The sequence below is a fragment of the Pelmatolapia mariae genome, linkage group LG12, assembly GCF_036321145.2.
Source record: "Pelmatolapia mariae isolate MD_Pm_ZW linkage group LG12, Pm_UMD_F_2, whole genome shotgun sequence".
Lineage (NCBI taxonomy): Eukaryota > Metazoa > Chordata > Actinopteri > Cichliformes > Cichlidae > Pelmatolapia > Pelmatolapia mariae.
Window position 1 is genome coordinate 15,406,033 of NC_086237.1, and position 27,632 is coordinate 15,433,664.

A 27,632-nucleotide genomic window follows, 5' to 3' on the forward strand; every position below is an offset into this window, starting at 1 on the left:
GGAAGAAGAAAGACACACAGGAGCTGGGGTGAAGGTCGTTTGCAAAGCGACTTGAAGGTGTGCAGCAAGTGTGTGCAGGCTGAAGCAGCTTAAACAGTGCTTCCTATATGGGATTTGTCAATTGGATGTATAGAAGACCAGAACAGACAGCTGAAGTAGGCTAGCGCTGGGACTCACTGCCATGCTGGGATCGTGGACGAGCTCGTCTTTGTGGCCTGCCTGAACTAATGCAGTTCTTGATTTGACAGGTTTTTGCTACGGTGCTTACGCTGGTGCAGTACGATATCATAATCAACCTTTGTAACAGCAAACAAAAGGACTTTTGTGCCATTCTATCCTTTAAACAAAGTTATACTGGTTCATTCTCTTTGTGTAATCCAGTTATTTCAGCATAAAAAACAGAAAGGGGTAGCATAACCTGGAAAAATCTTGGACTTCATTTGGAAAAGTCTGATAAAGAGAAACGTAATAATTTTTTAGATCAATAACCATTTAATATGCAGAATGAATAATCACAGTATCCATGCCTTTATCATAATTAAACCATAAATAAGAGTCCATCATAAATGTCATATGTCTTTGGTTTAAAGCACTCTTCGTCATAATTTTCAGTCAGGTAGTACAGATAAAACCGCATTGTTATGCAAACGAGCATAATTATACCTGTGCAACAAAGAGAGACTAGTGTCGCGCTCTTCTTCTCTCCTGCTGAAGCCCCTGAGAAAGTTTACAGATTGCAGTTTAATGTGCTCAGTGCAAAGTGTCCACCAGTCGCTGGTAAGTTTCTCTTTCCTGTTTCACGCCATGACGCTCTTCCACGTAGAGTTTTCCATTCCTCACCACTCTCTCTCTCAGCTCGTGATCTGACAACAGCCTCTGAGATTGATGCACAAATTCCTGGCAAGGATAAAGGCAAAATTAGTCTCATTCACTGCCAAATGCCACTTGAAGCTTGCCAGTGAAGGTGCCTGGAGATATTTTTTAAAGCATAAACGATAATCCAAAGCACAAGAACAGAACTCAGATAGAGGCCTGTGCAGTGATTAGCAAATACTTCAAAAGTGTCTTTACATAGCCAAAGGATGGAGATATTTGTGGCTCCATATCTAAATATGGATGCCCAACAGACCCCCTTTTTCTATCCTAATAGCTGCCACCTCTCATTTGCTTATGTAAAAAGAGAAAAACAAACAAAGTGATACAGTTAGAAAAAAAAGATACTGTACAACCAGCCGTGTTGGGAACATGGCGAAGAAAAGAGAAGGATAAAAGAGCAACAGTTAAAAAAAAGGGAGTAATAACACCATCACGTATTCATAGAAATGAGGTCCATCCACTCAGCATTCAGAATCCTAGTTTGCTCATCTGCTGGCCCAGCAGGCTGTCAGAAGCCTCCAACAAAATGAAGTCAAAGTGCCTTGAAGTGTTCTTGCAACATGACAGCCAACATTCACTGCTGCACTGAGCCAATGGGCACACAAAGTTTTAGCCACTGCCAGTCAGCAGGCCATTTTGCTTTACTTCACTTCAAGTGATGTGATTATGTCTGGAGAGGCTCTTGGTGGGAAACGGCTCTTCTGTATGGACATATGAGGGCTATAAATTCTCACAGCAAAAGGATTAAAGCTCAACTTATGAGAGGCGCGCTTATATTCACTTCACTCTTGGTGCAAATTACAGAGCCCGACAGGACAGGCCATTTTTCCTCTTTAAAGCTCGTGAGTGCTTTTGTGTTTACTTTGCTCGACACATTTCTTAATACCCACACTCCTCATGTAATTCCATCTTGAAGAACAAGAAATACTGTCAGTGGAAAGAATAAGGAAAGACTTTAGCGTGCGTGAAAAGTCCTGCACGGGAGGTACTGCAAAGGCGGCTCAAAGACTAGCACTCGCTGCCCGTCGGTCCTGGCCGAGGTCCTCGTTTATCCGGCCCAAGTTGCTGCAACCATCTGTGTGAGCTTCCTACCAGCAGCTCAGTGGAGCACACGTGCAGGGAGGAATTATCCCCACCATTACAACAACATCACGCTACAGCATGATCTTGACAATACAACGCTTAAGCCCTGCCAATTGGCCTTATCCTTTGTTATCTCCCATTGCATTAAACCTCATTGAATATCAGACTGAGCAGTTCTCATGGGGGATTACTTACTTTCCACCTTGCTGCTAATTGTTGCATCACTATGCGGTAGCATAGTATCTTTGTTCTTTCCCTAAAGGGTGCACTTCTTTTGATTCTAATCCAAGCACCTGAGGAAACATAAAATAAAATATAACACAAGGAGGGGCCTTTTGTTATATTTTACCTGCTCAGATTGGACTCGTGATAAAACCGTTACAAAGTTTACAAAATGATGTCAAAAGTTTCTGATTAAAACTGTGAGACTTGTTATTTTATCCAGTTATGCAAGGAGAGGACAGTTGTTCTCAGTCAGTGTGTCAGTACTACTTAATGCGGTTGTGTACTTTTCTGGTCAGCTGAGGTAAAAGGAGTCCCTGTAGCCCTGGCAACAGTTTATCCTCTCTGTAGTCCATAAACACAGTCATTATGTTTATGGACTACAGTGCTTAGCTTAACTACAGAGCTGGTCAGCCAATATATACCTGAGGAGAAGAATACAGAAGGCCGGTGACCTCATGCTGCACCACAGCTGCATTTCCTGGAATGTTTCTAGCCAGCACAGGTACCCCGAGATCCATGGCCTGGTGAAGACAGAAAGCATAAGTCAAAGGCTTCTTGTTTATCCTGTCATTGTTAAGAAGCAATCACTCGAGCATTTCGGATGGTGTACAGCGCCGCCACTCTGTGCTTCGGTTCACTTAAAGAATTAACAATCTGTGCAAGCTAATACCTTGTTAAGTGAAACATGCTAACAAACTAATAACACTTTAAGCCTACTGTGGATTGTCTTAATTGCCTGTGTTTAAAAAAGATTAAGAGGATTTGCTCACTCAGGAATGGGAAGATTGGAGTCAAGCAATTAATTTGGGTAATTGTCCCAGAAGTGTCCAGATAGCATTGTAGCTGAACAACAAACAGTGCAGAAGATTCACGTGGTTTAGATTAAAAAACAAAAGCTCTTCTGTAAGATGCCTTGATAAATCAAACTACCATTACCAAACTGTTATTCTTGCCAATGTCGGAACATCGTGCTGCCCTGCCGTCCAATTACCCACCATCCTCGAAGATGTTTACCTCCAAAATGGCTGCTGACATGCCCTCTGAAACAGAGCTGTTGACCACAGCGAAGCACCTTTTCATGGCAGCATGAAGCTCCTGTTGGCACCTCTCCTGGGCCAAGAACACCCCTGCTGTTCTGTAAAAGCAGTGGCAAAACTCAGTTCTGTGTGACTCAGGGCTCACAGAGGCGTGAATGATGCTGAACAGCAGTGACAAGCTCAGGCAAGGAAACACAGCTGCACTGTTTGTGACATGAACGGAGCATCCAGGTAAAGTCTTAAGCAGAGAGGGCAGCTTCCTGCCGCAAAGATCTCTGTTGTGGTGAGGCCCTGTGGCGAAAAACTGAAAGATCGGCGGAGACTTGAGTGTGGGAGGACAGATAATAAAAAGAGGACCTTGGCGCTCGGCTCTATTTTGCATTCTGTTCACATTATGTTACGATACATGTGAGCTGCGTTTGTTTTTCAATGCACCGCATGAAAGAAGCACAAAGGCAGGGAAGTCTGAAAAGATGGAACATCACGGCAATTAAACAGACAAAACTGACAGTTTGAACACAAAGAAAGCTGAAGGCCTACCTTTTAACAACCGTTTCTACTTCAGCAGAAAGAACGGGATCAATCTGAAAAACAAGAGGCAAAACAAAAATGACCGACACATGTGCAACAAAATTTCTGTTTTTCTTTTTTATTAAGGATACCTGCAATATCCTAATCACTGGGATATAAAATATTGAATGACACAATTAAGAACTTCTATCAGGAGAAAATCATTCTCAGGAAAATCCTGCATTTTCAGAGATTGGGGTCAGGGTGGGCAGGGTGGCCAATCTGATTAATTGCAATGTGGGATTTATGTGCATTAGCCTATCCACAGAAAAGTCAAAGCATAGCAATGTGGGTCAAAGATGCTACTAAGCAAGCTGCTACATTTTTCTCGTTTTATTTTTTATAGCTCACAAAATGCCTTCATCAAATTATTTTTTAAGATGTAGTAAAAAAGAAATGCAGTTTTGTATCCTGGAGCAATCTGGGATTCTGCAGGAATTATAACACGAGCAGGGGTCGGATCAAGATGATGAAGATACTGGCAAAAATACACGGTTTAAGCCCAACCGGCGCTGTCTTATAGTGAGCCCCCAAAAAAACCAAACAACAAAGCTACGTCATACGGCGAAAGCTTCAGTGTTCCTCTTCATTCTAATAAATCTGGCATACCTTTACCAATGTTTGAGAGAGATATAATTAGATTTCATTTTTACTCTCAGCAAATAAATAAGGTGAAAGCCTGCTATCGTTACGGGAGATAACGTTCCCTTTTTGGAACTGTCCAGATTTATTTTACTCGGTAATTTAAAGGCCATTTACAGAGAAGTCAGATGTGTCATCGCTGACAAACTGACCTGAATTTTCCTCTTAATGACAGATGCTGCAAAGCCACAGCGCTTATTACTTGAATGAAGTAGCGATACTGATTTCTGTGATGTCACGACAGCCTGAGCGAGGGATGTCTCATTCCACCTCCTCTTTGCATTTTTAGATCTTTTTTCCTTCACTTCGTTTAATCTCTTCAACACTGTTCCACAAAAAATATATAATCCTTAAATTAACACAGCTGAAATCTGGCTGTCACACGAAAACATTTTTAGTATAAAATTAATATCTTTCCATTTCTTGAACAAACATGCCTGTGATTCAGACGTGTCACGATGAATCACATGTTTCTGCTTCGACTGAACCGTTTCATCAAACAGCAGCAGCAGCAAAGCCTCGCAAAAAAAGCAAGAAGCAGCAGTAAGACGGTGCATACAAGCCCGTGGCCATGCCTAATTGAGTTGGTTCTGTGCAAAGCTAAAGCAGAACGTACCTTTTGCCTGAGACCACTGTTTGAAAGAAAGAACAGATGCTAAAGTACTGTACATTGATGCCGTATCAAAGCGAGTCGGGTGGGGGGGAGAAGAGAAGATGAAGACATGCAAACAGAAAACAATGGGTGAGAGAAAAACAAAGAACCGAGGCTGCTGCTGTTCTCTGGGATATGACAAGAATTTTAACATAAAACTGCAACCTGAATTTTTTTTAAAAAGAAAAAAAAATCAACATAAATAAATAAAAAAAACTCTAATTTGATTGTGTGACTGACTAGTTGATTGATGCACGAGGTTATTCACGACAGGGTTTGAGAGTTCAATTGCTATTTTCCACTTATTTATTTGCACTGTTTGACATGAAGACGCACAGCTTGTACCTGAGCACTTAATGTTTTCAGGGAGACACACAGCACAGAAACATGATTACATGTGACAGGGCGGCAAAACCTGTAACTTGTGCTCCCCGTACACGTGCAGATACATATTATTAGGATTAAAATGAGTTTGCTCCACCCCCACACAGGTCATTAGTAAACGGCAAGTTGCTAATGTGAAGCAGGTAATGCCAACCCCCCCCCCAAAACAAAACAACAAACCACCACTACAGCTGACCCCTTCCCCAGTATTCAGAAGACATTTCCTTCCAGCACTGTCTGTTAATTCCAGCATAACAACTAAAGCCTGTATGTCTGCTCTATCCAATTAGAGGCTGCCTCAATTCCCGGGGGATGTTTCTAGGTAATTTCAGCAGTACACAGAGTGACAGTACAGAGGCACATGGCAGAAAAGGGAAAAAAAACAAAAACAAAAGCATACACACAAAGAAACAAAGAAAACAAAACTAGTGCATAAGGACTGTTTACTTACCTTGGGTCCAATAATGACTAACACATTCAGCAGATTCTCACAATGCCACTCTGAAAAACATTAAATATAACTGGTGTTGAAAACAACAACACTGCAGTTTGTTTTTGTGTGTGTTTTTTTAAATGAGCAAGTTGTCAAAAGAAGTGAGGCTGTTCTTGCACAGATTCCCAAAAGCTTGTTTAATGCACGACACTCGTGGACAGTACGTGTTAATTCCAAGAACGTGCATGTGAAACTTGAACCGTGTAGCTCTCCTCAACATTAATATACAATGTTGACGCCCTCTAGTGATGTCTCATTACAATAACTGCGTGCTGTGAAAGTCACAGTATATATGGGGGATTTGAAAAAGAAACCACTCGTGTTAATTAGAGGCAAAATATTAGGTACCTAATAAGACATACAGGATATCCATCAAAGAAAGAAAAACCATAAAAACCATGAAGGCAAAATGAGAACGAGCTGCCCCGCTGCACTGTACAAACACTTTCAATTAGATGAAACTCAACGGTTGACATCTAATTGATTGGGACATGGCCTCTACAACAGCAGATACATTAAGAAAGGCATTAAGGTTAAGCTGGTTAATAGGGCCACCCCACTGTATTTACATGTGTCATCATAGTAAAATGTGACCACAGTGGCACCTCCTGCAGCGCAACTACCATAAAGATCATTTTAAGTACTTTGGTAGGGATCAGAAGATGAGATTCACAAAGGTTTTGATCGGGGGCACAGTATGCACCAATATACTTGGCTAATTCACCACTTGCAATATTCCTGTTGCTAACCAGTTTGCTCTTGTCTATCCAGTCTTGTGTTTCCCTGTCTGGATGATGGCCAGGTCACTGTTGTATTGATCCTGGATGTGATTTAGTTTTTTATCCAGGTAGTCTCTTATTCTGTAGGTGGATCAACTCTATTCCACTCTGACTGGAGATGATGACAGCACTCCTTGCTCTGTTCTCCATAATATCTGCTACAAGCTGAAGGATCACTCCAACCAGAATCTGCAGCAGGTGAAGATATGGATCATATGAGTCAACGAGGCTGCAGAGCAGCAAAAAGAGCAAAAAGATGCCATTAAATCCACATGTAATAGCTTGTTTACTGCTGCAAGTTGCAGCCTGAGACAACAGAGTTGTAGTCTGCCTACAGATCAACAATATCTGAAAGTCACGAGTTTAGGAAATAGCAAAAAACCCAGCAAAGACCTCACACACGAACCTGGCCCTTAAGTTAATCACTGAAATCTCATCAGAAATTATGTCAGCAGAAGGCTGCAAACTGAAAGAAAAGGCTGAGGTATGCGAAATTACACAAGAACTGGACTGAAAGCCAGTTTTTTTTCGACATGACAATGATCCCAAACACACTGCCAGGATGGATCATGATTGATCACTATCAGTCATGGATTGGCCTCCTCAGACCTTTTTGAAGCAGTGTGGGATCATTTTTGCAGACAATGAAACAAAAGACAGCCAAAATCCAAAGAAGCATTTTGAATGTATCTCTGTTGGAAGACAACTGACAGCTTGCCTAAGAGAGTTCAGTTATTTATAATTTCACATGTTCTCTGTATCTAGTGAACATTTAGGATTTCACCAGGACTGATGTCTAAAATACTTTTCAATCTTAAAATTCAACAGTACTTTTTTGTGGTACCTTAGTTCCCACAGACAACATAAGCAATTTTTCATGCAGCTTACATAATCATATTTACTGGTATGTCTGTGAAGGTTCTCAGTCATCCAGGTCATCGTAGTCTAAGGAGCTTGGAAAGAAAAGCGTCTGGACTTCTTTTTAGTTGCTTGAAGACGTTTCACCTCTCATCCGAGAAGCTTCTTCAGTTCTAAGGTCAAATGGCCGAGAGTCCCAGATTTAAACCCAGTGGGAGTATCCCCCCAAAGAGGGACAAAGGACCCCCTGGTGATCCTCTAATCACATGAGCCAAGGTGTGAAAGCGGGTGTGGGATCTAATCAGCCAGGGTTTCGGGTGAGCTCATTGTGAAACCTGGCCCCACCCTATCATGTGAATTCCTGAGGTCAGATGGCCCAGAATGTGAGTGGGCGTTAAGGCGTCTGGGAAGGGATCTCAAAACTGGATTATAGATGGCAGACAATTGGTGTCGTAAACCCGAAACCCTGGCTGATTAGATCCCACACCCGCTTTCACACCTTGGCTCATGTGATTAGAGGATCACCAGGGGGTCCTTTGTCCCTCTTTGGGGGGATACTCCCACTGGGTTTAAATCTGGGACTCTCGGCCATTTGACCTTAGAACTGAAGAAGCTTCTCGGATGAGAGGTGAAACGTCTTCAAGCAACTAAAAAGAAGTCCAGACGCTTTTCTTTCCAAGCTCCTTAGACATATTTACTGGTATGTATTTCTAGTTTCAATAACGGGTTGGGTCTGAGTGCTGATAGGCGTCAAGACTCGTTTGATCTCATCGCCACTTCATGTTATGCACATGCATTTCATAGCAAGCACAATGAAATGAATTCAACAATATAGCATAATGAATAAAATCACAGCATACTTGAAAAAACCTCCACCAAATAGAGGGGGTCTTTGACTCTTCTGAGGCCACAGACCAATAGGAAGACACGCAGCTCATCCACATGCTCAGTCCTTACACCTGGAGAGAAGCCAGACAAACAAAAAGACAGCGCCACAATATCAAAACACTGCATAATGAACATCCCAAGTACATCAGCAGATAATGAAAGCAATACATCAACCAAGGTCACGAAGAAAATAAGACAGCGGTGACTAATGTGCTCGCACAATTCTCTGATCAGGAGGGAAATAGTCTGCTGAAAACACTGGAAGGTCGCACCCTAATCAGTGTGTAATGCAGCATCATAACTACACACTTTGAATATTTGGGTGACAATTTGCTCACTGATCAGCTCTAAATAAAAAAAAAAAATTAGCCGGGCCAATATCGAGCTGACATCAAACATCTGGAGAATTAGGCTTTAACTGCAATGCTGTGGAATCTGCTCCTCTCAAATATCATCCGGCTATCACATTCAATCCAGAGATTATCAGAAACTGGCAGGCACACAAACGTGCACAATGCCAGCAGCTACTCTAGTGCACCTGACCTGGCAAAGACAGCAGCTAAAAGTCCTGACCCTAATACACCACCCCATCATAAAGGCAACACACGACCTAGCCTGTCAGTCTCAGACCTCACATTAGTCAACAGACCTTTTACTTCAAAAGTACAACTACACTGTACTTGCCTTTGAGTTGAGGCGAACCAGAATTACTGTCACAACTGCCTGGTGTGTAATGGATGACAGTGGAAATAACAGAAGAATATACTATATTGTTACACAGTTACTCTTAGTGTGGGGCATTTACATATACAACTAAATTCATTTTTTGTTTTCATATAGCACCAAATCATAATAACAATCATCTCAAGGCACGAGATACAATAATACAGATAAAACCCCATCAATCAGATGACCCCCTATGAGCAGGAGACAATGGGGAGGAAAAACTCCCTTTTAACAGGAAGAAACATCTGGCCGAACCAGAGAAACACGGAGGGGCACCCATCTGCTGAGAGAAAGAGAAGAGAGCAGAGAGACAGGACAAAGGACACAGTATGAAGCAAGGTCAGAGATTCATAATAACCCATGATTAATGGTTGTTAATAGTGGTGTATAAACACATAGATAGTAAAAGAGGTCCCCAGCAGCCTAGACCTATTGCAGCGCATTTAAGGGACGGTTCAGGGTCACCTGATCCAGCCCTAACTATAAGCTTTATAGAAAAGGGAACGTAGTATACAACATCAGTAAGCAATAGCACTTAAATTTGCACTTAAAAACATTACTGAAAATGTTACAACAAAGCAGTACAAGCACAGTACAACAAAAGTAAGTACTGATCGAGAGACACACAAGCCTGTAATGACTGATCTGTGATTTCCTGTTATTCCTGTTAACTGCATGAAGTCTGTCACGCATGGGGAACTGAAAAATGTGACTGTGAGATGGCACAAAGGTGTGAAATAACACACTAAGACTGGTGACTAATGATCGTCCTAATATGCCGTCATGCACTGAGCAGTGCTTGTACAGTCATCCACTTGCATAGCGACAGACTTGGCACTGGGGTTATTTGTTAATGTAGACCAGACCATATTGGAAAGATGCCATTTATACATGACAACACAAATGCCAAGAGTTACACCAAAATCCTGGCGAGTATTTCTATCGTTCATCTGTTTGAACAGGACTGTAGAGAAACAGATCCCCTCGAGCAAAAATTTAAAAAAGCTGAACACACACAAAACACTCTGAATAAGTTTGAGAATTGAGTATCTGTCATAAAAATCAAAGTTAGAAATACAAAATGCTGAAAAAACTTAAATCTTCACTGCAGAATTTGTGCTGGGCTTTACTGCGATCGAACTGTATTCTAACTGTGACCCTGTATTTTTAGTTTTTAATTTTGCACCAGGGCAAAACCATACTGTTCAACAACAAGTAATACAGCTAGACTTTGCAATGATTTAAGCGATTGCACAAGGGTGTACCTACTTCTGCTGTATATATAGTCAAACCCAGGAAGCATTTTAATGGTAACAGTTGGAACAAAGCTGTTCCAAAATTAAACTTGAACCAACATTATGGATGTTTCCTCAACATCACTGCTAGGTACTTCTTGGATGTCCTTGCTAGACTTTGTATTGTGTTCAAGGATTGTTTCCTGTTTTAGTCTGTTTATTGACTAGAATAAAACAAAATGAACAAAACATTCTTGACAGAAAAAAATGGAGCTCAAGGACGACTCAAACTCGCGAGTTTACACTTTCAAATCATTTTTTAGCTTGCTGAGGTAACTGACGTCACACTCAGCTGTCTCGATGCATGCTCAATCATGCAGGTTACTAAATCCCAGAAAGTTGATTCTGTTCATCTGCACGTAACGCTTTCAGTACATTTCATCACTCACACAAATGACTTCTTCAGTGACTTCAGCTAACTGCAGTTTCCCCAACTATAAGAGAGGCAGGGAGGTCCGTCCTCCTCTGAACTGAGGAGAGGGCTTACCGATATATCTTTCACCATGTCGCCGTGCTGTGATTGTTGCCATTCTCCAACTCTATGTTAATGGTACTGATGGCCATTGATCAATGGTCACGGTAACGTCAAGTAAATGATTATGAAAAAGTCCTCACAGCCCACTGTTAGTCAGTGGAGCTAGTTTCAGTCACTATGCACTGTTTATAAGTTTGGGAAAACCTGCAGTCAGCTGAGAATGTAGATGTCACTTGGATGAGTGAGTGAGTGATGAACCCACTGAAAACAAAACATCCAGATGAACAGAATCAGATTTCTGGCATCCATATCCAGTTCTAGTCTGTGAGGAGAAGATGTTAAGTGGCTGTCCGTCACAGCCACATACTAAGCAGGTTACTGTTTAAAATACAACAAAGCTCCCTTTGTAAGCAATGATCTGACTGCAGAAACATCCATCCATCTATGGCTCCGTGTATGCACTGCGACTAGCTTCAACCAGGGAGATGACCCTTCGAGGAGTATTTGTTCATCACGCATTTGATCTTAAAAAAAAAGTGTTGGACAATGTCGAATTTTTAACTGATGGTTGCGACAAATTTAATGTTAAGCATTCGTAAAAAATTACAGTTTATCCTGAGAGGACTGCTAACATCTGTGTCAACCTTGTTGACATTTGTGACTTTGAATACATTCTCTACTTTAGAGGATAGAGGGGGAGTCAGAAGTCTGCCAAAATCATTAGGATGTGTAAGAGAACCCTGAATGTCTGCATTTTTTACCAATCCATCAAATAGATGTTGGCATATTTTCCAGCAGAAAGTGCAAATTTTGACCTGCTGGTTACACAAAAAGAATTCATAGATTATTAAAGTAGGTTTGATGCTCTGGGGACCATGACTATATACACACAACTGCGGGGAAATCTATCCAAAAGCTGGGTGGACTGCCAAATGCAGAGCAGAAAGTCTCGTGAAAAGAAGATTTAGACTTTATCGACATTGATTTTTGAGCCTTTATGTCAGAGAAGACTGTGGTTTTATGCAAATTTAAAGCAAAGCTGGTACAACAGCAATACTTTAACGCTGAATTTGAAAGAATAAATAAAATTACATTACTTTCTGCGATCAGTGGTAAATAATGGTATAGTTGGCCACAGAAAATTGCCAGAAAAATTATTTTTAATCCTTACATCCCGAGTTTGAAACGACCCAAAATGCAAAATCACTGCTGCTGCAAAAACCTTTTTGGCAATGGTGCTACCAATTCAAGCCAAATCTTTAACATTTTTTTACAAACTCTGCCCAAGTTTAAAGAAACAAAACAAAACAAAAAAAAGTGAAAGAAATCAAACCACAGAGCACCAAGCCTGTGGTTGCAGTACAGTGACACTCGAGTGAAATCCCCTGCTGCCAGATAAGTCCAGATCAGAAGGCTGAAGCAGCTCTTTAATGCTATTAAAGAGCATCTTAAAATGACAGCCTGGAGACTGGGCACTGACCCCGATCCTAGGAGGAAAAAAAAAAAGCTTTTGCATCTGTGGGATGTATCAAACTTCCTCGCATTGATTCACACGATCTGAAAATGTGCCAGCTAAGCTAAACATCCTGTCAGTGCCTCCAAACAAGCTGCAGGAAAATACTACAGGAGCTGGAATCATGTCTTAGCACAGACCTGTCAAAATGAAAAAAAAAACCCAGTGAGGAAAAAATATATATTTTTGGGAATCCAAGACAAAATTCATTTTCCCTCTGAGAATAAAACTAAACAAATTATACAAATCATATGACGTGCCAGAAGCAATATTCTTTCTCTGTCTGTGCAGTTCTGTGAGATCTATGCAAATCGTGGTTTTTGTTTGTTTGCCTTTGATTTCAGAAGGGTAACAACCCCTGTAATGCTTTAATCAGCATGTGTGCATGCGTATGTCTCAGCATTGCTGGAAGAGAACATATCTATCTGAACAGCTCTGCTTTCATCTGCTGAGCGGCACGGTATGTTTTTCTTTGGACTAGACAAAAAATGACATAACCGAAAAACTCAGGTATGAAAAACTTCAATTATTAAAAACTTTTAATTTGAAAAATTCCAATAATTAGCACTTTCACTGTACATATTATGCTTTGAGGTAGCTGAAAAGTTTTTGACCAAACTACAGATGAAATGTGACGAGTGTGTGATAAGCAATTTTGCACACCACATGAGAACCGCACACATGAGCTGTGACATGACCTGCATTTTGATCAGTTAAAATTAATTATACTTGACTTCTTATAACATGCTAGAGTCAATCCAACCATGAAGCAACTGACCTGTCTTAAGACTGGGACTATAAATGTGGGAACATTGCTACAAATCTTTAAATAACCTGAACTCTCAAACAGCATTTGCAGCAATTCTAAAAATCACTTTTTTTGTTTTAATAATTATTATTCTGTACAAATGCGTTTAAAACGAAGGAGCAAAAGGTATGTCATGGACCATTTGTGTCCATCTCTGTTCTTTCAATACCAAAACATCGGTCTGAAAACTAGTTATGAGAGTACAGACAAAAAACACAAAAACTGTAAAATCAAACACTATCAAAAAAAAAATCAATTAAGGCTTCCCACCTGACCTCTTTACAGAATCACCTGATTTTTTGTACCAGCTTGGCAGATTAGGAAAATGCAGGCAAAATGATCTTTGTTCATATGCTGTAACTTGTTTTGATCAACCCCCAATCCCACCTTTCCCCTCGGAAGTTTACACAAAATGCACTTTAAAAAAATTTTTTTATCCGGTAAATTCTTAAACCAATAAACATGATATAATTATACTGAAGCTCAATGTTGATTATTTTAATACAGCAAGCCACATTACCCTCTCATTATAAAATACTAACCAAAGGCTCTGACAGTACATTTTGCTCATTAAGATATTGTTTTCTTAATCTAGTGCCAATACTCTAATAGTTAATTTGATAATTAAAGAGGCCACATCCTTTATGTAGTTATGAGAAGGCATCCGTATACACTTTGGAAAACCTGAATGACTCAGGCCATTACTGTATCACTCAAACTGTGACACTGTGTGACAGCTTAGTTATCTGAAGTGCCCAATGTCATCTGCTGTCACATCCTGATCAATACCGTCTAAATATGGCAGATCATTTATTATAAGTAATGAGGTCACTGCCGTTGTGGCACGTGTTTGAATGCGAGCGACTCTATCGCTCCTGGATTAGAGTCTTTACCCGTGAGCCTCGTTAATCTGACCTGTCAAAGACTTGTCTTCATAGTGGTAAAGACTTTACTGTCAAATTGTACTTGTAAACATTTCAATCTATAATAGATGTAAAGATAAGATAGATAAGATCCCTTTATTGTTACCCACAGGAGAAAGTCGTCCAGGATTAGGCAGCTGCTTGATCAAAAAACAACAAACATCGCAATACAACCTTGAATGGGCAAATTTTAGGAAATGCAGGCCTTAAAGTAAATATACAAACAGATGACTAATTAATAACGCCTCATCAAAGCCTCTCTACTTTTCTTTGTGTCCAAGATGAGCTGTTCATTTATCCGCTAACAGACAGAGGGGCAAATAAATGTTTATGTTGCTTCTGCATACACAAAGGAATTTTGTAAATCTCCTGCCAGAGATTCATGCATGCAAACAGTGTTCAAAAATGTCTTGGTGAACGGTCACTGTTTCTGTTCCCATGATCTTTCCTGCCCTCTTAAACACATTATAAATTTGAGCTTTAGACTCGAGTATTAGGTTTCCAAACCAACATAAGATAGGACTCCATAGCAGTGTTATAAAACATTTATATACCGTATTTTTCGGACTATAAGGCGCACTTAAAATCCTTTAATTTTCTCAAAAATTGACAGTGCGCCTTATAATCTGGTGCGCCTCATGTATAAATTCTGGTTGTGCTTAATGACCTTGAAGTGATTTTATGTGGTACACAGCGCTCAAAAATCTGTCAAAAATGTTTTAGTACGACTTTGGTAAGCTACGACGGCGCACCGCTTGATGGATTGCCGGCGCATTATGGCTACCATAGTCAGGAGCCTCGCGGAGTAATCTGGGTCCAAAACTTCGTCCGCTTCAGGTCCCAAAGTCAAATGAACACTGCGGCATCACTGAGAGTTAAAAACTGTCTAAATTCTTTGGTCTTTAATAAAATGATCAGCGTTGCTGCCTTACCAGGTGTAACAATTAAGTTTAACATCCAGGCATCCATGAAAACAGAATTTATTAAATTTAACGAAGTTAGAAGTTAGCAGGAAGTTAGCTCGCTAGTTTCCACCTAAACGTGATATAGCATGTTCTGACTGAGAGATTTGTGAACAAATTCAAACGTACAGCTCTGCTATCACTTCCAACATAAATGAAGACAGAAAACTAAACAGCAGTGACGTTTGTAGGGTTACTGAAGTTGGACTAGCTGGTATATAATGATGTGCTATGTGATGGCTAGCGACACAGCTATGTTAGCATAACATAAACACAGTGAAGCTGGAGGATGAAAGCTAATGGTACGGAAGTGGAGGAAGCAAGAAGAATGAGTTGAGTAAAGTTTGACTTATCTGACTGTTTTATTTTGCTTAATGCGCCTTATGTATGAAAACAGACCCGTTCATCGACAGTGAAATGGTCTGAAGTTCAATTCTTTTATTGATTATTTTAAATACTTTACCAACCATGTCTGTAGATTAGCTCACTTATCTTGTTCACATTTTGGTCCAGCTATTTTATTTAAATCTACTTTATTATGCTTACTTGGATACATAATTTTGGAGTTTATTTCATTTCATGTTTGATAAACGACAGACTTAAAACAGACTGCCTCATCTTGATAACATACTCAGACCCCCGCCAGCCCCAACCTTTTTTCCCCTCTAATTTTTTTTATTGAGCTCACGTACAGAGACGTTATCTGTTCTGCATGCTGTTTTGTTCAAGCAAAAAAATAAAAATAAATAAGCAAAAATGTAAATGTTGATGAATTTTCACACAAACATTTTGCACATGTCTGTGTCAAGTGAGTGCACTATTAACGTGGACCCTGCAGGGACCTGTCTAATGTCTGGGAAAAGTGGGATACTCGAGGGATGACCTCCAACTGATCTGGGATCTACAGTAAATTCTTCAGGGGTGTAGCTAGGTTAGGTAAAAACAACACTTTTATAACATACTGGTTATGCTGGGAGTGAGCACAGCCATTTGTATACAAACAAAAAGGTGAACTAACGAATCCTTGGCCGGGCTCTGTACCTCTTACTATTATGCCAGAAATAGTAAGAGGCCTCTCTGAAGGATTCATAGCAATTAATGAAAAAAATACACTCTATATAAAAACTCTCATTGCTCTATATAACTGTAAATAAACCACTGTTAGTGCTGAAATTTAAAAAATAAAAAAATAAAAATCCTTATTTTTAAACTGTCTTCTGTGCAGAATAAAAGAGTGTTTAACATCACCGAGGAGATTAGAGAGTTCAGTGAAAAGCGACTGACGGCGAGTGTCTCACAAATCTGCTGTTATGGGAGTTTGATGAATAATCAAGACTTAATCTGTTGATTTGTGTTGCTCAACCTTAACTTTACGTTACTTAATACATATATATTTCCCAACATGAAATTCCCTACATTATTTTTTGGTTCTTGAACATGACTTTTTAAAACTATTTGTGGCAGTGGACAAATTCATGTTGCCCCTCACGCCAGAGTCATGCAGGTCACAGATTTTCACAAATCACTTGTATCATTTTTAAATCAACCATTTATTAAAAATATGTTGCTTGGTTAGGTCGAGGCATAACAAACTCCTGGGTTAGTTTTGGAGAAGGACGATGGGTCGGGTTAAAATACAACAGCTGACATGTCCTAAAAAAACTTCTGTTACCATGGTGACCACTTCATGCTTTCTCTACACAAAATACATGCTATGTTTTATGAAAGTAGCAGGAAAATATACTATAAAATATAAACAACTATTTGTGTGGATGGAAACTGATTTTGGTTTTTTTCATGACTATTACGCGCACTGACATGAGACTGGGCTGATCACTCAAAGATTTTGTTCCTCATTTTATTGCTGTTTAAGGGTTTATGGCTTTAAGTCACCTGAGCAATGAGATCACGCACATTATGTGCCAATAGGCACTCAGAGTGTGCCGTTTTACTACTCATCTGTGCATTTTTTGTAGCAATACCTAAATGTTACACTGATGCTGCAGTGTGCCAGGTTACACATGAAACGGACGCATTCATATGCCATCAGAGTAACAAAGAGGAGTGCATGTCTGAAAGGAGCTAAAAACATCACTATGACTATATTAACTACTGTTAATTATTGCTTATCCTCTGATCCGCTTCCTGTGGAACCTGTTTAATAATCGTGCTCTTTGAGAGCCCTGTAACTGCAAAAGAGCAAACTCCCTGCTTGTTTCCCATCATCCTTTAGTTACTGAAAATATCACTCTACAGTGCTGGACTTCATCCATCCTTTAACCCCATCTCGCCAGGCACACAGCATGGGCCCAAAACAACCTACACAGACATGTACACACACACAAAGTGACTTTCATCGAGAGAAAGACTCTGAAATTCAGTGCTCAAGCCTGTTCCTTTGGAGGCTATGACATCCAAAGGGTAAAACAGAGGCACATACAGACTAGTCGTCTATCTTCAATCAGACAGGAGGGATGCTTTGGCTCTTTTATGTCCACTAGTTGAAGGTTTTTTTTTTCTACACTGCAGTACGTGGCCACAAAGAATACAGCCATGCCCAAACTTCCATTCGTGTTGAGCTTGCCTATATATAAATTACTGTAGATTTCACAATTTAATAAGAATTAATTCATGTCAGACAAGATGGAGGGAATGAATAAGTAAATCAATATGCAGCAGGATCTGGCAGGAGTGAATGAACACATGGGATGGTGCCCTCTGCAGTGCTGGGAGTGTATGTGAGGACAACGGTAGGATGAAAACTGGCAGGAGAGAAAACAGGTTGCTGCAGGAGTTACTTCTGTCAGACTGCGTTCTTCTGTTTAAGGATAACAAAATCATTTCCTTTTAAAAATCATTGTTCAAAAGCAGGATATGGAAAATCTAATCTTTTAGACAGCAGAAAGCCGAGCACACCCAGTGATAACTAAAAAAACACAACGCCTAATGACTTCTTAAGCAATGTTAGCCTCACAAAGGCACATTTCTAATTGAGCAAAGACTACAGGGTCAGTTCGTCTGAATGAGATTCTCCGCCTTGCTATGACGTTCTAGTCCTGATCAAACACAAGTTAAAACCCAGTATGTGTGATTTCTTATATCAAAGCAATCGTGAGACTAAGACAATTGGCAAAAATTTTTATAATTTTAAAAAATTATTCTTAATCATTTCAAATGTAGCCATCCCACATCCACCGCAGACAAACAAACAAAAAGTAATAAATAAATAAAATACTAACAAATCCCCATGATAAAATAGCAAGGAGGAAGAAACTGCTAAATTGTTTACATCTCTAAAAACAACTATGAGTCAGATTACTTTCATCGCTTCTGAAAAGGCACACTAGAGGCGACTCTCATTTCAAGTATAATAAATGGAAAAACGACTGTGGAAAATGTGTATTACTTGGTATGGATGGGAAACGTGGTGATAAATGGCCTTGGGCTTGAATGCTATTAATCAACTGTTCCTCTCTGTACTCAATGGGGTTCTCCCTGAGCACTAATGTACTTGGGATGGACATCATGTTACAATGTGCAATTTAAAGTCTGGATGAGGCTCTGAGTAACAGTACATAGTTATTGAGCAATTGAAATGGGAGTTGGAAGGCTGGTGAAGAGAAAGAAAAAGGAAAATATTCAATGACAGACTCTGGCTTCTGAGAAACCACCAGTAGTACTTTTATGCTCTCCTATTTCAGGTCAGGGTGGTGCATGCATGTCATTTTGGTCCTATCGTGGTCTGTGTAGTTGCTCAACTGAAGTGAGAAAAAATAATGCAGGATATTGCTTGTATACCATGTTGCAAATGCTTGCAAAATATTACATGCTTATGTATAGATGGTGAAAACAACACCACTAAACCTGGTTTATAAAGCAGGCATATTAACACTTTTGTGAATAAGCATCCAATATAAAAACACCAACAAAAAAAGAATAAATAATACAATAGAAAGTTAAGCACAACAGAAAAACACAGTACTGTGGAAAAGTCGCGAGTTATCCCTCAGTCCTTTATATTTTGCTTCCAAGAAGCCAGACTTGTAATTTTTTAAAGTGCTTTTCAGCAATAGCTCTCCAGGCTTTCTGAAGTTTTCCTTTGGAAATTGTTAAGCCACTTAACCCCAACTTATGAATCACTCAAGCATAAAAAAGGTACCTAACTCAAGGGATAAGTCAGTGTTGTTTCTGCACATAACAGATAACTTAGCTTAGACAAATTTTAAATTGAATCTTTAACCTTTCTGTTTACAGCAAACTGACGCAAAAACACATAATTTGCTAACTTTTCTTTAGTTGAATCTACATGTCAAAGATAACACAGTTTGACAGGCATAAAATACTATTTTTGCACCAACAATGTGATTTGCGAAGTGCTGTTAGCTGACAACTCGGCATATCTCAGTATGGTTTGCAGTGTGTCCTTAAACAATTTGAGGAAACTGGACAAGTGGAAGATAAAAGAACATGTGGCAGAACTAAAAAACAATCTTCAGCAGATGTTTAGCTTTCAAAAAGACATTTTAAAAAAGTCCAGTAAAGACCGGAGGTATGACCTGAGAGATGCATCTGGTAATTTACTGTTCACTGAAGCCTCATCAGAAATGGTGTCAGTGGAAGGCTGGCTGTCAAGAAGCCATTTATAAGGAATGGAAACAAGGAGAAAATTACACAAGAACGCAACTGAAAATCAGTGGCAAAGGGTCTATTGGAGTGATAAACCCAAATATGACATTTTTGATTAATTATTGTCAATACATTTAGAGGAGGTCAGGAGAGAGGCAGCGTACAACAGTACGTGTCTACAGCCATCTGTAAAACACAGTGGAGGCTCTGTCATGGTTTGCGGCTGAATTTCACCCAGAGGTGTTGGGGATCTCCTTAAAATCGATGGAATTATAAACACAGACTTTGATCACTCATGCCACACGACACCATCTGGAAAGCATTTAATCGGCAGCAGCTTCAAAGTTTTAGCACGAAAACAATCCTGAACACGCTGCCAATGCATTAAAAGCATACCTGGATAAGAAAAACTCACTGGATTGGGCTCCCCAGAGCTTCGACCCCCAACATTATTGAAGCAGCGTGGGATCATATTTGTAACAAACAAAAGAAAAAGCAGAAACATCCAAAGAAAAGCTTTGAATGTCCTTCAAGAAGCCAAAGGCTACTTACAGAAATTCCAAGATAGCTTGAGAGAGTTCAGACTTGAAGAATTAAGGTAGTGACACCAAACGTTGACTTTCAAGCTTATAAGAATTGTATGAACTCTGTAATTGCTTTATACTTTACTGTATATTATAATATTTCCATATATGCACACGTTTCAATAAATTGATACACCTACTTCTCATTTCCCTAAAGAAATGAGGGGTAGCTCAAGACTTCTGCACACCACTGTGAACATAATTTCAATATTTTCTTTAAGGCCTTCCATTAAGGGTCAGTACAAGAAATAATAATATTTTTTATCACTTTGGATAAATAACTGATTTTCCATCATCATCAAACAAAATATATATATAAAAAAGACCGTCTAAAAAGAAATCTTCCACTGTCGATTACACATTTTGCAAAGTGTACCTGGAATGATGACAACCTGAAGCACTAATAGTACCTGAGCTCCTCAGGAATTCAGTCCAGCAGAATTTCTCAGTAACGTCTGTCTGGATGGCTGCAATATAAACACAGAAACAGCCATAGTGAACTTCATAAAAAATAGTGCAAAGTGCTCAAAATTATCAGTGATCCAAAATACAATTTTTGTGTTCTGTGTAAAAAGCACTTCAGCATGATCACTCTCTGGGGACAAGCCTGAAAATTAAGCTTTCACTGGTTGGGGCTCAGCCATGCAGCTGGCCCGGGGGCTCTCGTCTAATCTATGAAGGGACACTATTTGCCAAACAAGGATACCGGTGGTAAACAACATGGAAGAGTGATTTGGGCTGTCCTACATGGTACGGTGGCCAATGGCAAGAGCAAACACAACTCTGTACTGCAGACAGTATGATAATGGAGGGAAAAATGTCAAAGCTGATTAGTGCAACACTTCAATGGTGAGTCAGGGATGCACAGCATCAGGCGAGGATGTCCATCCTGCAGAACTTACCTTGAGGCTGGACGTAGATTTTGCTGCTTTGGGACACCTTCAGAGGAAAAAAATGAAAAAGAAGTGGTTAAAACAGCTAACAGAACGCAATCAGCAATTATTGGCAGCGTTGTTTACAGAAATTACATTTGATTATCACCAACTGTGCTTCTCTCTTTTTTTTATGTCCGACAATAGAGACAGCCATTTAAAGCTCTTTGTGTTCTAAGCATATTTAAACAGAGTATAAACTTTAAAAAGAGACTCAGGAAAGCAGTCGCTAAGATAATGCGGGTGCCGCAAAATAAATCAGAGGGGACGGGAAAGAAATTGACTGGATGTTATCACACCAGATCCATCCGCTATGTGTGTTTTCTGTCGCAATAAAAAGCTTGGCGATGCCTCTCAGTGCCTGTCCTGTCTACCAGCTGTCAGCACTAAATGGCAGAGATAAAGCACTCCACTTGCCTCAATCTGCAGCCTATGGCTGGAATCTAATCTGAAAATAAAACACTGTAATATTGTTTTAATGCCAGACTATTACGGAACAGGGCAGGATATTGTGTTTGTATAGTCAGAGCCCTTCTGCTGTATTTATTGACGCTGTCAGGCTCCAGCCGTCTGCAGATGTGCTGTAAAAATGTAAACAAAAACTTTCTCTCTTATTATAAGCTGTAATTAAGCAGACAGAGTAAGGATCTGGGTGAATTTAAATACATGAACTGTGGCCAGACATAGGGCATGTGTGAAAAAAGAGATATCTGCATGTGTAACCATCATACGTCAAAGTTTAAACTGCATGTCAAATGGCTGGACAGCCCCTCCTGAAAGCCCATCCCTCCTCCCACTGGGGGAGGGGGGCATTTTTTGTAACTTTCTGCAACTATCAATCCAGAATTTACAACTTCTGGTTAGATATGCAGAGATGAGGGAAAAGAGTAATTCTTCTTTTCTCCCTTTTGTCACTAAATTTCATGTGTTCAACCCAATGCAACACTAGCAGCGATCCTCAGAGAGATTGCCTAAAATGTGCTCGACTCAAGTGAACTACGAATTACTTCAGTCAGTGTATCAAAAAACATAAGCGCATAATCATACCAAAAATAACTCAGCCTCTTCTCTCAGTTTGTCAGTAAATGCAACAGCAAACCTGATTGGGAACAAAGAAACACTTCATTATCACTGCTGTGCGAGGCATTTCAGCAAAACAAGAATTTTCACTATAGGCAGTAAATTATAGCCTTTTACAAGTAATAACGATTTTGACAACAATAAAAGGGGGGAAAAAAGCTGTGCTAACAACACTAAAACACAGAAATCTGCAGGCAGAGCAGAATGAGAGCAGAAAAACTGCTTGTAGCTCGAAGCGAAAGGATTTCAGTACAAAAAGAGAAAGAATACAAGCAGGAAAATGAAGGGAATGTAGAGCAAAGAAACAAAAACGAAACAAAAAAACTGAAAGATGATACTAATTTTCATTTGTAAGTGTGCATTATTAAATGGGCAAACAAGCCCTGGGCGGTGATGGGACTTTATGATCAAGGTTGGGATGAGATGGCACTAATAGTGGGAGGCGGGTGGACTGAGATGTTTGAAGCTTTGGAAAACAGGCTCTCGCACGTTCCTCTAGAAGGTCTTTTTCTAGATTTACTGCCATCTACTTTAATCAGCGAGACACTTCAGTGTGATGTCGGCTTGGATTAGGGCATAAGATTTAGATTAGCCAGATTAGCCATTAGCCTGCTAAACTAGTGGTTAGCTTGAATTCTTTCAGTCTCATTCTTTCCATAGATTGTTTATTAAAGATGGACGTAGTCATGGTGATGTCACTCAGTAATTTGCGAGGTCGTGCTTTGAAGTCATTTTGGTATTTTGAACCTGGACATGATGAGGGAGGCATAGACCTGACTGATAAACTAAAGGACGCTGCACAACGGTTCAGGAGGAACCTCTCAGCCATAAGGTAGCTATGCCTGTAGGGCATACGCTGCTTTATCCTCTTGTTTGACTTTAATTGGGAATAATTTGCAAAATCAACGTCATGTAGTTTCCAGTAAGATTTTAAACTAGCAACTGAGTCCATAACCAGCAAACTGTTTACCTTTTAATTATTTTTACTTTTAATTGTATTTACTAAATTGTTTTACATTGATTTATTTAAAAAAACAAAAACAAATAAAAAGATTTGGATCAAGAGGTTCGAGGGTCTATGCTAATGATGTGCGATGCCACTGATTTTCTTTTCCATACCAAGTAAATTCCGATACTAAATAAGGATAATAAACCATAAATTATCATACAATAAAAAACCTGAAAAGTCAACACCTACAGTTTAAAATATTCAATTAACAATCAAAAATGAATATGACTGATTAACAATAATAATAATAAAGCTGAGGAACATTTTATTAATACATGTTATTATCTATCTTACATAGAGCTGGGCGATAAAACGATAACGATATGTATTGTGAAATAACTTTTTCTCGATAGAAAAATTAAACTATTGCGATAGACACTCGTCTCTCTTGCTCTCTTAAAAAAAAGAAAAGAAAAGAAGAACAGCCAATCCAAATTAAGTAGCGCAGAGCCGAACCAATCACAGCCGCAGCGTCACGTCACGTGACTTGTTACCTACAGCACGAGCTCCAAGACGCACATGTGTAGTTGTTTGGGAAGCAGCCAGCCGCCGTGTCAGTCGCGAACGAAATAGCTCTAGAGCCGAATCTTTGACGTGAACGTCGCGAGCCGTGGGTTTTTTTTTTCTTTCTTTCTCTCACCCTCTCTCTCTCGCACTTTTTTTCCGCTTCACTCCGCACGCGAGCCTTGCGCTTTGCGCTGGGAAGAGGGGGGAGGGGCGGTAGTTACACTCGCAGTAGCACAGGAACAGAGCGGGAGGGAGAGAGAGAGAGAAAGAGAGCCAGGGACAACAACGTCACATTAGAAAGGTATAGTAATCACCTACAACTATTTTCAGTTGCAGATGATAAAGGATTCAGAAAGTTCAGAAAGCTATACAACAAGGAGAGATTGAAAATTTCCTTTTAGTTCTCAGTTTATTTGATATTGACAAAAGTTAGTCAATTTTGTCTGTTCTTCTGTAAAACAAACTAAGATTTATTTTTAGAATTAATATTTTGTTTCTAAGTGGAACTGACAATTTAGTAGTCCGTTTTGTTTGTTCTATTTTGAAACTTAAACGCTTTAGCGGCTGCCTTTTGTGTAGTTTGCAATATTTGCCTTTATTTATCTGAAAAAGTCTCATGTTCCTTAAGTACATCTACCCTGTTGAACTTATTATAGGAAATAAATATTAAAATCAAGACAAGCTGCTGATTATTTCACATTTTACTTGTGAGCAACGGCACATTTAAATCTTACACATATAGTTATTTGGCTTATATCGTGATATATATCGTTATCGTCTGAAATGAAAAAAACATATCGTGATATGAAAAAATCTTATATCGCCCAGCTCTAATCTTACATATTAAATATTTTGAATTTTTTATTTTTTAAAGCCTACAATGTCTGTTTTACTGCAAGTAGGCTGTATATTTAATGAAACCTACCCAATATAATAATTTTAAATGCTCTACAATTCTAATAAATGGGATTTCATAGTTTTAAGGATGCGGAGAATTCCCACCACTTAAACATCAACACAAAGCCTAAGCTTAGATGTAAGTCACTTTCCAAAATTTAGCAAAGTGCTACATGTAGACGGCGATTTAGGCGATCCCAATAATATAATTACTTTCCATTTTGTTCTTGTGAATCATAATCTACAAATTCACTCCAAATTGCAAAAATATTGATATTTTACTATGAAAATCAATTCTAGAATATAAATATCTGTTATCGGTGGAATCAATGTGTTAGTATCGATCTACACACCACTAATCCATGCAAACAGCTGTCTCGCCCCCTCCTGATCATTAGAAAGAATGAACCCTGGCTTGAAGCTACGTCCATCCTTTAAATACAGTCTATGATTCTTCATGCCCCAGGGGCCAGAAGATCTTGTACAGATCCAGAGTTTTGGGGCTTTTTTTTAACCCCCAGTGAAAACCTGGAATTTATGTATTGAGGGAAAAAATTATTTTAAGCTTTTATTGAGACGGCAGTGTTACTTGTGATTTGTTGTTATATCCAAGACTGAAAAAAAAAATACATAAAAAAATCACATGATTAGTGGATTAGAAGCTTTCTGATTTCATGTGAATAATTTTAATAAAAGATATGAAAGTGGTGACGTTTACTTCCTGCTCGCACTTCAGGTTGGAGACATCTGAATCAAACCTTCATAAAAAGGAAGTTGGCAAAAAAATGATATGACACATTACTAACATACTAGATATTAATCATGGATAAAGTCATGATTAATGATAACTGTCAAATTTGATATTATCAGCAGGTCCTTCTCATGGGAGACATGTTACAGGGTATTTCCTGTAATGAGCAGTCCTCTTGAAATGACACTCCAAAAATATAATGCATACATGATTAACGGCATGTGTAGGAATGAATATTGATGAGATTTTATTGATTGCAATGCACTTTTAAAAATCTTCTCAGAGACTTAACGCACTGTAGAAACAGAGCAGAAAGAAAGGCTTGCATCCGACTTGGTTGTGCAAAAGCTTCCCTGCATTGAGTTTGACCTCAGTGCTTTGCAATGCACAAATGTAATAAACGCAAGAACTCATAAGCTTCTGCTAAATTGGACAATTTGAATTTCTTAGCTAGAACTGATTTTCCATTCCCACCTCTAATGCATCTGTGCTCCTTGTCCTATCGTAAGACGCTAACAAATGTGCTGTAGATGCAGCCTCCTAGTCTAATTAACAAAGCCAACAGATAAGGCAGATATCACATTATTTATAATGTAGACTCTTTTGCAAATTGTGACTCTTCAGTTATTTTAAATGAAACTTTTCCAAAATCATTTTATAAATGGTATGGAATATGTGTGATATGAAGGACTAAAGTTCATGTACCAAGTTTGGAGCCATCCGGAAGTTTTAAAATAGGAATTTGCAACAGTACAACATCACCTGGCTTTCAGTAGCACCTGTTCCATAACCACACGCTTCTGCTCCACTTTCACATCTTCATTTATGTCTGTGCCGCCAAAGATTACACCAAAGGGTATTTCAATATCTATTGTAAAAAAAAAAATAGGCATAAAACAAAAAGGCAGTGTGAGACTGAAAGCTGTACATTTGCAGAGCCATTATTCTGACAGCTAAAAAGAAAACGGATTTAAAGTATACAGCTGATAAGTAGATGATATAACAGCAAGTCAGTTTACCCATGAGAAGTCTGCCCGCTTTGAAAAGATGAATAGCCAGTGCAGCTTCAAACTTAGGATGTTCAGAGACCAGATTTACCACATCAGCAGGAGACTGAAACTCTCCTGCGTCTCTGAGCTCGCAAGTGTGTCCTGCTGACTCAATGTAGGACCTAAAACATAAAATTAACATTTGCTTATGGAAGGCAGGAACTAAGACTGAGTGGTTGAGCAAATTCATAATGGTTAAAGCCAGGAAACGTCTTCCGTGGAGCTATTTTAACATGAAACAGTAGACGGACAAGAGTTACCAATCACATTAAATTAAGCTCAGTTCCTGTTAAGAACAGAAGCCAAGGTCACCGGCAACACCCGTGTTTACTGTTACTCATCTTAAGGTGTCTCATGACACGATAAGGTTTGTATTTGGAGCCAACTTGTTACACTTATTTCACAGTGAAGTAGGCGATTTTACCAACAACACTTGCCCTGATGAAGTTAAATACTCCGTTATTGCCTCATAGTGTCGCGCGCTAATTAATGAATCATACCAGCTATAAGAACCAGCTACACTTAGCAACTGTGTTTGTTACCTTATTCTCTCAGCTGTAGTATGGTTCCCAGTTTTGGGGCTGAGACAGGCAAGGAAAAGTAATTTCATATCTCCACTGAAAGCAGGACTGACGTGCTAATTAGCTACTTAACGCGAAATATTCGCGAAAAGCTGACGGCACCGAGCGGGACATCTGCGTTTCAATGAGCTCGCTTAGCTGAGCTCCAATTACATTTCCTTGTCCGTAACTTAACACGTAGCAGCACCTAACAGCAAGGCTTGCTCATCTTAGGGTTGCACACAGACCGTCTACGGTAGTGCACCATGCTTGTAATGTTTACAAGTCCGTCTTCTATACGGCCCCCTGGAAACATGACTGTAAGCGGCGGAGTGCTGCTACCCAATTTCACTTCTTTTTCTTCTTCCTTTTTTTTTTTTGTCATGCCCACCCCCAAACCGCAAACCCTGTTGGTTCATGTTATATAATGACAGAATCAGCCGTAGCC

The 27,632-nt window shown here is 39.4% G+C and overlaps 1 protein-coding gene across 2 annotated transcripts; it reads right to left on the reverse strand.

Moving 5' to 3' along the window:
• Positions 1-511: 511 nt before the first annotated feature.
• glt1d1 (glycosyltransferase 1 domain containing 1) lies at positions 512-27,545 on the reverse strand. 2 transcript variants are annotated; one of them, XM_063490686.1, is made up of 12 exons: positions 27,167-27,545; positions 26,595-26,746; positions 26,338-26,443; positions 22,379-22,430; positions 21,302-21,338; positions 20,810-20,866; positions 8,460-8,558; positions 5,921-5,970; positions 3,762-3,805; positions 3,199-3,319; positions 2,607-2,705; positions 513-897 (listed from the first exon to the last, which is right to left on the reverse strand). In XM_063490686.1, exons 1-12 carry the CDS (start codon positions 27,232-27,234, stop codon positions 751-753), a joined length of 1,032 nt encoding a protein of 343 aa, XP_063346756.1. In that variant the 5' UTR covers positions 27,235-27,545; the 3' UTR covers positions 513-750. The 2 variants fall into 2 exon arrangements, with proteins under 2 accessions (XP_063346757.1, XP_063346756.1); XM_063490687.1 differs by lacking the exon at positions 8,460-8,558 and having other exon boundaries at positions 512-897.
• Between the last annotated feature and the right edge of the window lie 87 nt (positions 27,546-27,632).

Bases quoted from the DNA above. Each gene is read 5' to 3' on its own strand.
- glt1d1 (XM_063490686.1), bottom strand. From the start codon at position 27,234: ATGAAATTACTTTTCCTTGCCTGTCTCAGCCCCAAAACTGGGAACCAT. The intron at 22,431-26,337 runs GTGATGTTGTAC...GTTCCCAATCAG, and splicing joins CAGGTGCTACTGAAAGCCAG to GTTTGCTGTTGCATTTACTG. The intron at 2,706-3,198 runs GTAAACATCTTC...TGTCTTCACCAG, and splicing joins TGTCAGCAGCCATTTTGGAG to GCCATGGATCTCGGGGTACC.